At 40.3% G+C, this 11,894-nt stretch overlaps 2 protein-coding genes across 2 annotated transcripts; both read left to right on the forward strand.

Annotated features, from left to right (window-relative positions):
- The first annotated feature begins 303 nt into the window (after positions 1 to 303).
- Positions 304 to 6,024, forward strand: LOC106779379 (UTP:RNA uridylyltransferase 1). Its single transcript, XM_014667472.2, has 6 exons — positions 304 to 1,502; positions 1,789 to 2,160; positions 4,394 to 4,617; positions 4,794 to 4,857; positions 5,317 to 5,513; positions 5,608 to 6,024. Exons 1-6 carry the CDS (start codon positions 414 to 416, stop codon positions 5,816 to 5,818), a joined length of 2,157 nt encoding a protein of 718 aa, XP_014522958.1. The 5' UTR covers positions 304 to 413; the 3' UTR covers positions 5,819 to 6,024.
- A 3,847-nt stretch (positions 6,025 to 9,871) lies between these two features.
- LOC106779357 lies at positions 9,872 to 11,587 on the forward strand. Its single transcript, XM_014667450.1, has one exon. The coding sequence runs from the start codon at positions 9,872 to 9,874 to the stop codon at positions 11,585 to 11,587; it is 1,716 nt and encodes a 571-aa protein (XP_014522936.1).
- Positions 11,588 to 11,894: the final 307 nt, after the last annotated feature.

Genomic DNA, 11,894 nt, shown 5'->3' on the forward strand with positions numbered 1-11,894 from the left:
TTGTTTAGAAAAACCATAATCAAACTAGTTAGTTATTTTTTTTTTCTTCTTAAAAATCATATGAACAATGATTTTTAACTAATATGAAGAATTTAGATTGGTGATAATGATGATTTTAACAATATTTAGTTATATGGTAAAAAAAAAAGGTAACATGTTAGATATTGATTAATTAGAGTATAATTTATCTCCTTTATTATCAAATAAAGGAAGATAAGATAAAAGATTAGCAATAATTTAAAAAATAATAACCAACCAAGATCACAGTAATCAAAACTTATTGGCTTTATATAAAGTTAAAAGTCACACACACTCCCATTCCTACACTTCTCTGAGTTTCTCTCTCAACGCTCTCTCTTCCCTCGCAATCTCACAACTGCCACGTCACCCTCTCTCCGCCGCCAACCGCCTCCATGAACGGCGGTGGAGGTGACCTGCCACTGCCGCCGACGCCCTCTAACGGCGGTGAGTTCCTCCTCTCACTCATCCAACGTCCTCACCACCACCACCACCAACACCCGCGGCAACAGTCTCCGGCGATAGATCCCGCCGTCGCCGTCGTCGGTCCAACGATCCCCGTTGGCTCGCCGCAGTGGCCAATCGCCGGCGCCGATCACCCGCACGCCCTCCCTCTCCCTCACCATCTTCCTCCTTGGTCCCACACTCTCTCTTCTCCGCTTTACCCACCGAACTTTTTTGGGTTGCCCCATAACCCTTTTCCCCCTCCTCGGAACCACTTCCCCGTCACCCCGAACTCCGTCACTAACGGCGTCAACGTTAACGCTGGCCTCACCCACGATCTGCGAAAACTAGGGTTTCCCATCGAAGAAAAGAACAGCAAGGTCGATGGTTTCGTCCAGCAGCAAGAACTGAAGCTGCAGTTCGGGTCTTTGCCTACGGTTGCGTACTCTGCATCTGAAGTTTCTCCCAATGTGGACTCGTTGCTCAATTTGAAGTTCAACAGAGGGTACAACGGGTTCGACAGGAACTTGCATGTAGATCAACCCAGTTCTAATTCCAGTGGGAATGTGGTTCTTCAGGGTAATCATGATGTTGTGGACAGGGAAAGAAGAGGACTTGAGGGTTATACGGCTAGTGGGTCGTTTTCTCATGAGGCTAGTAGGGTTCCACCAGGGTTTGGGAACAGGAATAGAGGGAAGGGTTTGGAGGGTAGGAAAGATGGTAGGGTGGGGGGTGGTGAAATGGGTGGGGGTGGAGGTAGAATTGAGAATTTGTATGGTAAGAGGGAAGGTGTTAGAATGGTTTCTGGTGAAAGAAGCAACGTTAGAGGCAATGTAGTTCGTGAAATGGGGCTTGCTGATCAGCTTGATCGCCCTGGGCCACCTGCTGGGAGTAACTTGCATTCCAGTGGTGTGAATGAGACCGGTGGAAGTGGAGCTAATGTTGATGTCCTCGGGGAGAAGTTGGCTGATTCATTGCTGATAGAGGATGACTCTGATGACAGGACTAACTCAAGGCAACGCCGCGCCACACGAGAGAAGGTCCCTAGTTATATTTGTTGATAATGTTGCTGGTAGCTAACTAGTTATGTGTTGTAAATAATTACTATGCTAAGTTTTAAACTAAATTCCATTAAGTTCTTTGAGTATCTATTGATTGTTGATAATACAATGATGTTTTTCAATTTTGAATTTGTTTGAAGGCCCGTTTATGTTACTACCTAGATAGGTTGAGTTTTACAGTTATCTACCGGTTTTCAAATTATGAGGTTCATGTGTCTTTTTTGGTAAAGTATGAATGTTATTTACACTTATCATTTACTGCCAGGATGCCAGATCATCGGATTCAAGAGGGCAGCAGATCCTAAGCCAGCGGGCAAGAATGTACAAAAGGCAGCTAGTTTGTCGAAGGGACATTGATGTTCTTAATGTTCCTTTCCTTGCAATATACGAGTCTCTAATACCTCCTGAAGAAGAAAAGCAGAAGCAAAAGCAATTAATGGCATTGTTGGAGAGATTAGTTAGCAAAGAATGGCCAGCAGCTAAGCTTTATCTCTATGGATCATGTGCTAATTCGTTTGGTGTTTCTAAAAGTGACATTGATGTTTGCCTTGCTATTGAGGAAGCAGACATGGACAAAGCTAAGATTATAATGAAATTGGCAGATATTTTGCAATCAGATAATCTGCAGAATGTGCAGGTGAGAATATTTTTCGTCTCTTTTTTTTTTTTTTTTTGCATTTCCATTTTTATCTCGATGGTTTGTATTCACATATAAAGAAATGAGCAATAAATTTTAAGAAGTAAAGGTACTTATATAAGCTTGCTATGAAATTTCCATAAAGGAGATTTAATGACTTCTGTTTTGAATGGAAAAAAAAAAGAAATTTGCTATGGCTGGTTTGTCCTTGAATTTTGTCTTAGATAATAAAAAATAGTTACTGTTCACCGAATACTTCCCAGTGGACAACATGCGGATGTGCCACTTAATATCTTTGCGAAGGTAATGATAGAATATATGTGCATAATTATACTGGTTATAGATTTTGGTTAATTGTCTTCCTACTTGTGGTGCATAACTTCCCAAGTCTGTAATCAACTTCGTTGCTGTTCAAAGTTAATCAAAATTTGGATTGTTGGTGAAGATTGAAGTTGGCAAGGGAGGGTTTTATTTCTCCCGAGATATAAGATGAGTTTTATTTTTGAAATTTATGACATAAACACTAGGATTTGGGAGACATGGCCAGATAAGATTGACAGTGTAAAATGGTTGTCAGATGAAGTACGGTGTAAATTGACTATGGTTGTTGCTACTGCTGCTCATACTAAACAGCTTCAAAATCAAATTCATATTTCATCCTCCTCCTCTCAAAGATCTACATCACTCAAGTCATCTTCATCATTTCCCCCTACTTCAATGTCTTCAACTTCCTCCTTGTCTCCTACTATGAATTTTCCATTTTTATTGGCTTTTGCATTATTAACAACTCTTTTCAAATAGGAGACCCTTCCTCATGATAAGGAGGCTTTAGACCTTTACCATACTATCCAACAGCCTTTAACATTTGGATAAAAAGAGGACTCCTTACAAGGTTAAATGGAAATGCATTAACATAATTGCATTGCAAACTTCCTGAATTACATCTCTATTTATATAATGCATTGATTGTCATTTGTTGGAGAGCATTCTTTCCTTTCGCTACTTTTTTTGTAACTTCTGCCCAATCAAGGTTGTTCTCCTTTTCATTTTTTTCTTTACTTTTCAGCAGCTTCACAAGTGTTTCCTTTACTTCATCTGGAACACTAGAACAAGGAATAACATATTTGTTTGTTCCAGGAAAATGATGTTTCATCCTTCCTATGCCACCCCAACAAGCATTTAGAACAAAATTTACATTTTGTTTGTAGTTTATTGTAGGAAGATTTTCACAATATTTCATAGTAATATTGTGCTCACCCCTTTATCAAATAAAGGAACCCCTCTAACTCTAGTGTAGTCCTTACCTGAGCCTTGCAAACCTAAGAAGGTCACTTGATTACTATTTCTTATTGAAAGGTTTCAGCAAACACAGATCTTTGAAAATTCTGCTGTTACTCTCTTATGAAGAGGTTTATTAAAGGGAATCTAACTTTATTATACCATATAATATAGGAATTTTGATGCCATTTCAGGATCTGAGTTTAAGCTTAACTTAACCCCTTATAAAACTGGTTTATATGATGTGATTTAAATGTCATTTATATACTTATACTTATATATTCTATTTTTTGCTATACCACTGGTCAATGTGATACTAAAGTACTTATCCGTGATGTCGCAACAAAGGCATGCTTCTAAGAGGTCATATTTAAGGCTGAGTGATTGCAAATAAGGCGACTTTCCTAATTTATATTTGTTTTTGCATGGGTGTAGGACATAATGTGATGTTTTTGCTGTCTTTGGTTTGACACTTTCAAATATGTGGATCCCTTATAAAGGGGCCTTATATGGGTGGATAAGCATAGAAGTTATTGTCTTCACTGGTGAATGCTAGTTTCTAGACTTTAACATATTCTGTCTGTTATTCTTTGCCTCCTGTGTCTGAGTCTCTTCATCACCCCTTTTTGGTTCCACAACATCTCAAATCCATTTTTTCTGTTTGATTTTTATTGGATATGTTTGGAGAAAATGCTATGGTTAAAAGATTTGTATGGTAAGTAAAACATGATGGCCAATCTTTTGGAAACAGAAATAAATGTAGGTAATAATAAAGAAGGAAAATTAAGTGGATTAATAGATTGTGAATATGACAGGAATGACTGGTAAGTGACTGACTCAATTTTTCTTCAGAAGAATGCATTTGCTGCTGGTTTACTGCTCTTGGAAACATTCATTTGAAGTAATTAAATTAAAACAAAAATTTCTTCAGTTCTTAATTTGAGTTTGTTTGTAGGCATTGACACGTGCACGGGTTCCCATAGTAAAGCTCATGGATCCAGTGACAGGAATCTCTTGTGACATATGCATTAACAATCTTCTAGCTGTTGTGAATACAAAGCTTCTTCGGGATTATGCGCTCATAGATCCAAGGTTACGGCAGCTAGCCTTCATTATCAAACATTGGGCTAAGTCAAGAAGAGTCAATGAAACTTACCATGGAACTCTGTCTAGCTATGCGTAAGTTAACCTCTGATGCTATTCTTATTGAAAAAGTTTTTTGTTGTCTTCATTATAATTAGGCAAGGTACTGTCATAATATTGCAAAATCAAAGTAGACAGGATCAAAGAAGTTCATTTAAATATGATGACCGGATATGTATCGCCTAAAGACAATAATTTAATTTTAATTTCAGGTATGTTTTGATGTGCATTCATTATTTACAAATGAGAAGGCCTGCAATCCTTCCATGCTTGCAGGTGTGTACTTCAGACTTCATTCTTCTATTCCTCTATGGCAGATTTCTTTCTTTAGCCTTCTAAGAAGTAGAATGTCAGTGTTTCCGCTATTAATGTTTCAGAAGTAACCCTTTATATTTTGGTCTAAACATAATGGTCTGTGTTTCCGTTTTCTACAGAATGAAAAAATTAATTAACTAAGAGTTCTAGGTATCTTTTCATTTTCATTTTCATTTTCCATACAATTGGCTGGAAACCACTTCAAATTTTTAAGCTGTGACAAAGCCTTGTTAATGGTAAATCATTTTTTAATCCGAGAAAACCACTTTAGCAATTGCGTGGCCAGTGTCAATGGAATAACTTTTTTGCAGTATGCAAATCAAAGACGTTCAGTTAACTTTCTCAAGTTTGTACCTCGCTAAACATCCCATCATATGAATAATTTTGTAATTTAATGATTGAATACTATTTTCTATACAGGAGATGGAGACAACGTATTCTGTGACTGTGGATGATATTAATTGTGCTTTCTTTGATAAAGTTGAAAAACTTGGTGATTTTGGTCGCCAGAACAAGGAAACAATTGCTCAGCTTGTGAGGGGATTTTTCCACTACTGGGCATATTGTCATGATTATGCAAATTCTGTTATATCTGTACGCACAGGAAGCATAATCAGGTATGAGAACTCTTTATCTCTAAATGTTTTGTGACACCCTTTTGTGTTCCATTCCGTTGTTTGACTGAATATTTTATACTGTATTTTGGTGTAGCAAACGGGAGAAGGACTGGACTAGAAGGATTGGCAATGATCGACATTTGATATGTATAGAGGATCCTTTTGAAACATCTCATGATCTTGGGCGAGTGGTAGATAAATATAGCATCAAAGTTCTGAGGGAAGAGTTTGAACGTGCTGCTGAAATTATGCAGAATGATCCAAATCCGTGTATTAAACTTTTTGAGCCATATGTTCCTAGTTGATTTACTGTTTTTTTTGTTTTGTTTTTGGATATAGATTTTATAGGTGAGGTAATAGAACTCAGCTTGTAAAGCTTCTTTTACCACATCTCTCGTATATTATTAACCTAGTCTCATGTTTATAACTGTATTTATTAGTTAGGGTTTTAAATCCATCCTCAATGTAAAGAACTTTTTTGGCCAAAGGCATGCATATTCGTTTATTTTGTTTTACTTTCATTTAAAATTCACCTTAGTTCATTCTTAATTATATTACTCATTATATTAAGTCCTGTCAATTTCGCAATATTCTGTAATGAATAAGAAAATCCGAGCTGAAATTACTTCATTACAGATTAATTGAATTTGTCTAAAAGTGAAATCATCATAATTTTAGACGACTTCAAATATGGAATGAAATAAATTAAAATTCTATCATATTATAATAACTTCAGTTTTGAATGAAATAATCGGAAGTTTATAATGTAGTAACAATTTTAATCATGAAGAATTAAAATGGTTACAACATGACAACTCAATTATGGAGAATTAAAATCATTATAACATGACAATACTTCAATTAATATATTTAGAACTAAGGATTTCACAACATAACATTATTTTATTATTTTATTTAGAACTGAAATTGTCATATAATATGATAAGACTTCAGTTAACTGAAGTCGTACCAATATGGAACAAATTTATTATTAAATAATTTTTTAGAAAATCGTCATAACTTTTGACATAATTTTAGTTCATCTGCAACAAAGACGTTTCAGTTTGACACTTTTCTTTATTATGAAGTGGTTTCAAGTTGACATGATTTATTTATATACGATTTTTTTAGAACTTGTATCATTCTAGTAGTTTCAAAATGTAATTACACTATAATGAAATTACACTATAATGTTGATTCTCCATTAATAATGATGCTCGATTTTATTAAAACTATAACTGGTACCATATGGATGATATAGCATATGAGAAATCACGTCAAATTTCAAAAAGTTATTCCTTATAATATTGTTACTTGATCTATTTTCAATTTTATAAAGATGGTGGGATCATCATTTAAGAAGCCTATGCAAAAATCTATTTTTGACTTTATGGTATTGACAATTTTTTCATATTAATACATCACCAAAAAATCTTCCAATTTAGTCCAAGTTATTTGGCAGTTTTCGTATCATGATATACTTTAACATTAATTTGACACAAAATATATAGATAAAATGGTTATAAATAAATTTTTGTATTTTTTCAAATTAGAAAAAAATATAAACTAAATAAAATTAGTGTTGTAAGGTAGTATATCTCCTACAACCGGTTACAATCGAACGGTTAAGCTTATCAGTTAAATGGACCGAGTTATCAACCTAATCCAGCTTTATTGGGCTCAAGGCCCATCATGTCAACAGAATCATATATCTCGTATCAAATAATATCCCAACAGAGATATATCAGGTGAGTTTGTTTATATTTCATTCTGTTTATATTTTATTCTGTTCTATTGANTCTCGTATCAAATAATATCCCAACAGAGATATATCAGGTGAGTTTGTTTATATTTCATTCTGTTTATATTTTATTCTGTTCTATTGATTTTATATCAATCCAAAGCCTATAAATAAAGAGCAAAAGGCTCCAATCAAGGTATGCTCACATTCTCTCACACTCATACTCCTATACTTAACTGAGTTTCCACCCTCTCTCCGTTCCTGAAGATAGAGGGCCTTCCTACACCGACGTCTGACTTGATCGTCGGAGTGCCTTTACAGGTACCCCCTCCCGGGTAAAGGTTGGAGCTTGACGGGCGGTCTGAAGAACGGACGACGAAGGTACTTGAAGATCTCACATCAGAAGGAAGCAGAATCGTGTCATCAAGGTTAGTGCTTTCGGTCCAGAAATTCCTACCGAAACATTTTGGCGCCCACCATGGGGCCGAAAGCGAAGACTCCCTATGGTGACCACCAGAAGCATGGACGATATCGATCATACAGAACTCATAAGACGACTCCAGGCTCAACTGGAGGAACAGACCCAGATGATTCGTCAACAACAGGAGGCACACCAGAAACTTGTTGAAGAGATAGCTCGACTTAAAGAAAGACGACCGGAGATGATGGAGGACAACAGCCGCACTGGCGGTCACAATGATGGCCCCAACGATCGTCACAACAGCGGCCGAAATGATGGTCGCCGTGAGGACAACGGTCGCCCTCCGCGATCGCCTGAATTGCTGCCTTTCATTGAAGAGATTATGCAGGCTACAATGCCCGATCGGCCTCCCCCTCATATTGAAAAATTTGACGGGACGACGGACCCCGAACACCATCTCCGAAATTTCGTCGACTCCATGGCCTTTTATTCCAACAGCAATCCAGTCAAGTGCATGGCTTTCTCCCTATCCCTAAAGGACGAAGCCCTAGAGTGGTACTATACTCTTCCTCCGAACTCTGTTGATAGTTTCTATACTGTCACCACTCTGTTCAAAAAACAATTTTCGGCCAACCGAAGGGAGAGGATGTCCACTGCAGAACTCGTCAATCTCAAACAAGGGAGAGACGAACCGCTAAGGACATTCATGCGCAGATATTCTGAAGCAGCCAGAAGAGTAAAAGGCGTCACCCATGAGTTCATCATCAACAACCTCCCCAACTGCCTCAAACCGGGGTTTGTCTCGGAAAGTCTATATGCCGAATTACCGAAAACCATGGAGGAATTACAGGAAAAAGTGACCAAATTTATCAAAATGGAAGATCAATGACATTACCGCAAGAAAACTGAAGCTCCCGCAACAGATACTAAACGCGATGATCAGCGATCGCACGACAGGGGTCGTAATCAAAGGCCCCCTCGAAGAGGGCTTCCAGTTCCGCTCGGTCCTCGTTACGACCACTATGCACACCTTACTGCTCCGAGGGAAAAGGTGTTTGACAAAGCCCTCCAAGCCAACCTGATCACCATTCACAGACGTCGTACACCCAGAGATGCGGACGAATCTAAAACATGTCGGTTTCATGATAACCGAGGACACTCCACAGAAGGGTGCCAGGGCCTTAAAGACGAAATCGAAAGGTTAATCCGTGATGGATATCTGCGGGAGTTTGTTAAAGCAGAGACAGGCCAGCGGGGGCGTTCCTCCAAAAAGATTAGAAGAAGCCCCGAGCCTTCACGCCGAAAGCTCGAACGCCCCCGAGAGCGTTCGAGAAGCAGATCTAGAAAGCGAGATACGACCCCAAAGGGTCGCATTGACACCATCTCCGGAGGTTTTGCTGGGGGCGGAGCCTCATCCTCAGCCCGCAAGAGACACTTAAGGAACTTGCGTAGCGTCCACACGATAGCTCGAAATCCTTTGTCAATGCCGGACATCACCTTTACCGACAAGGATTTTCACGCCCCACCCAGAACAAGATGATCCTATGGTCATTACGGCCCGAATAGCGCAGTATGACGTAAGTAAAGTTCTGATTGACCAAGGAAGTTCTGTCAACATTTTATACTGGGCAACATTCCAGAATATGACCCTGAAAGAAGATGCCATAACACCCTTCCACGAATAGATTGTTGGTTTCGCAGGAGAACGTGTTGACACCTAGGGATACCTCGACCTGAGGACCCGCTGGGTACCGATGACAAATCTAGAGAAATCCGCGTGCGCTTCTTGCTAGTAGAAGCCAATACTTCATACAATGCTCTTCTTGGGCGTCCATGCCTAAACGCTTTCGGAGCGATCGTGTCGACTCCTCATTTGGCGATGAAGTTCTCGTCCGAAAGCGGCGAAATATGCACCGTTCGAGCAGATCAGAAAACCTCTCGACAATGTTACACCGCCTCCTTAAAAGCCATGACTTACAGAAGGGAGAGAAGGCCTGAAGCTATCCTGGTCGACCTAGACCCAAGGACCAACACTGATGATCGGATTCAACCCCAGGGGAGATTAAACCGTTCGTCCTGGGGAAGAATGATGAGCAAACTACTAACATAGGAGCTGATCTCACTCCCGTCGACGAAAACAACCTAATCGCACTACTGCGGTCCAATAACCACCTCTTTGCATGGAGCGCCTCAGATATGTCCGGCATCCATCCCAGTGTTATCACACACAAGAACATGAAGAAAAATGTCCCTCGACATTGGGACGATCACTGTGAGGCAGCCTTCTCCGCCGTAAAAAACATATTGACCAATCCACCCATCATGAGCCGTCCGACGGAAGGGTTTGACTTACAACTGTATCTGTCCGCATTTGGCCATTCGGTAAGTGTCGCCCTTATTCAGGAGGCACCAATGTTTAAACTCATTTATTTTGTCAGCAGAACCTTGCAGGGGGCCGAAGAACGATACTCGCAGGTGGAAAAAGTAGCATTAGCCCTACTAACAGCGGCCCGACGACTTCGTCCATATTTTCAAAGCCACCAAGTTATTATCCGAACCAACCATCCGGTCGCCAGGATCCTCAGAAAACCGGACCTAGCAGGAAGGATGGTTTCCTGGTCCATCGAATTATCCGAATTTGGCTTGCGTTTTGAGCCACAGGGCTCCATCAAGGGCCAACACTTAGCAGACTTCGTGGCAGAACTACCCCCGACGGCAGAACCGTCCGTGTGGAACTTGAACGTAGACGGATCCTCAGACAAAAGAGGAGGAGGAGCCGGTATAGTACTGGAGGGACCGGACGGTCTTCTTGTCGAGCAAGCTATATCCTTCACATTCCAGCTCAATAACAACCAAGCAGAATATGAAGCCCTTATCTGCGGACTACTCTTGGCCGCCGAGCTGGACATCCAACACTTAGAATGCCGAATGGATTCTCAACTAGTTGTGGGGCATATTAACGGAACCTTCCAGGTCAAAGACAATCATCTATTACGTTACTATCACAAAGTCAACGACCTCATTAAAGCGTTTGGCACTTTCAAAATCATCCATGTACCCAGGGCACAAAATTCCCGAGCGGGTTTACTTTCCAAACTAACACATGCCCGTGGAAACTCCCAACTCACTTCGGTAATCAAAACCACGCTGGAACAGCCTCTTTTAGAGACTTGCTCCACCAGCATCATTCCTTCCAAAGCTGACTGGCGGCAAGATATAGTACAGTTGATGATTCAGCAAGAACAGGGTACACGAGTGAGTGCGGCCGATTCTAAACGAATCGCTCGCTTTACATTTATAGGAGATGATCTCTACCGACGTGGGTACACTACTCCTCTGTTAAAGTGTTTATCTAGCGAAGAAGCCAAGTACGTCATGCAGGAACTACATCATGAAATTTGTGGCTCTCACTCGGGTAAAAGAACGTTTAGAGCCAAGATATTACGAGCAGGTTTCTACTGGCCCACAATTGAGCAAGATTACAAAGAGTTTGTCCAAAAATGCATTTCCTGCCAGTCCCATGGACATGACACTCGGATTCCTCCGTCCGAACTGATGGGTATCATATCTCCATGGCCCTTTGCTCAATGGGGGATGGACATAGCCGGACCCCTACCGCTCGCAAAAGGACAATGCAAATATCTCCTAGTGGCAATCAACTACTTTACCAAGTGGATCGAAGTAGAAGCCCTCGCAACAATCAGCGCCCGAAAAGTACAAAGCTTTATCTGGCACTTGATATGCCGATTCGGCATACCACAAAAAATCATCACTGATAACGGTCGGAAATTCATTGACCGTACGCTGGTAGACTTTCTCAAAGGACTTGGCATCAAACATGTTACAAGTTCAGTAGAACACCCCCAAACCAACGGACAGGCCGAGGCTGCAAACAAAGCCATAATCTCCTAGTTAAAGAAACGCCTGGGGCAAGCTAAGGGCTTATGGGTCGAAGAACTGCCTGAAGTACTTTGGGCTTACCGATGTACACCGCATGGATCTACAGGTGACACCCCATTTAATCTCACATATGGCACTGATGCCATGTTACCAGTTGAAGTAGGGGAACCGTCCCTTCGACAGCACATACAAGATATGACCCTCAATGATGAACAACTGAGGATGAACCTTGACACTCTACCCGAAAGGCGTGAAATTGCCCTAATCAAGAATGAAGCTAAAAAACGACTGATAACCAGACATTACAATACCAAAGTTA

This window comes from Vigna radiata, unplaced genomic scaffold (genome assembly GCF_000741045.1).
Source record: "Vigna radiata var. radiata cultivar VC1973A unplaced genomic scaffold, Vradiata_ver6 scaffold_194, whole genome shotgun sequence".
Taxonomy (NCBI): Eukaryota; Viridiplantae; Streptophyta; class Magnoliopsida; order Fabales; family Fabaceae; genus Vigna; species Vigna radiata.

Coding starts and splice junctions, on each gene's coding strand:
- LOC106779379 (XM_014667472.2), top strand. CDS start 414: ATGAACGGCGGTGGAGGTGACCTGCCACTGCCGCCGACGCCCTCTAAC. Junction 1,503..1,788: donor GCCGCGCCACACGAGAGAAG/GTCCCTAGTTAT, acceptor ATTTACTGCCAG/GATGCCAGATCATCGGATTC. Junction 5,514..5,607: donor CGCACAGGAAGCATAATCAG/GTATGAGAACTC, acceptor ATTTTGGTGTAG/CAAACGGGAGAAGGACTGGA.
- LOC106779357 (XM_014667450.1), top strand. CDS start 9,872: ATGTCCGGCATCCATCCCAGTGTTATCACACACAAGAACATGAAGAAA.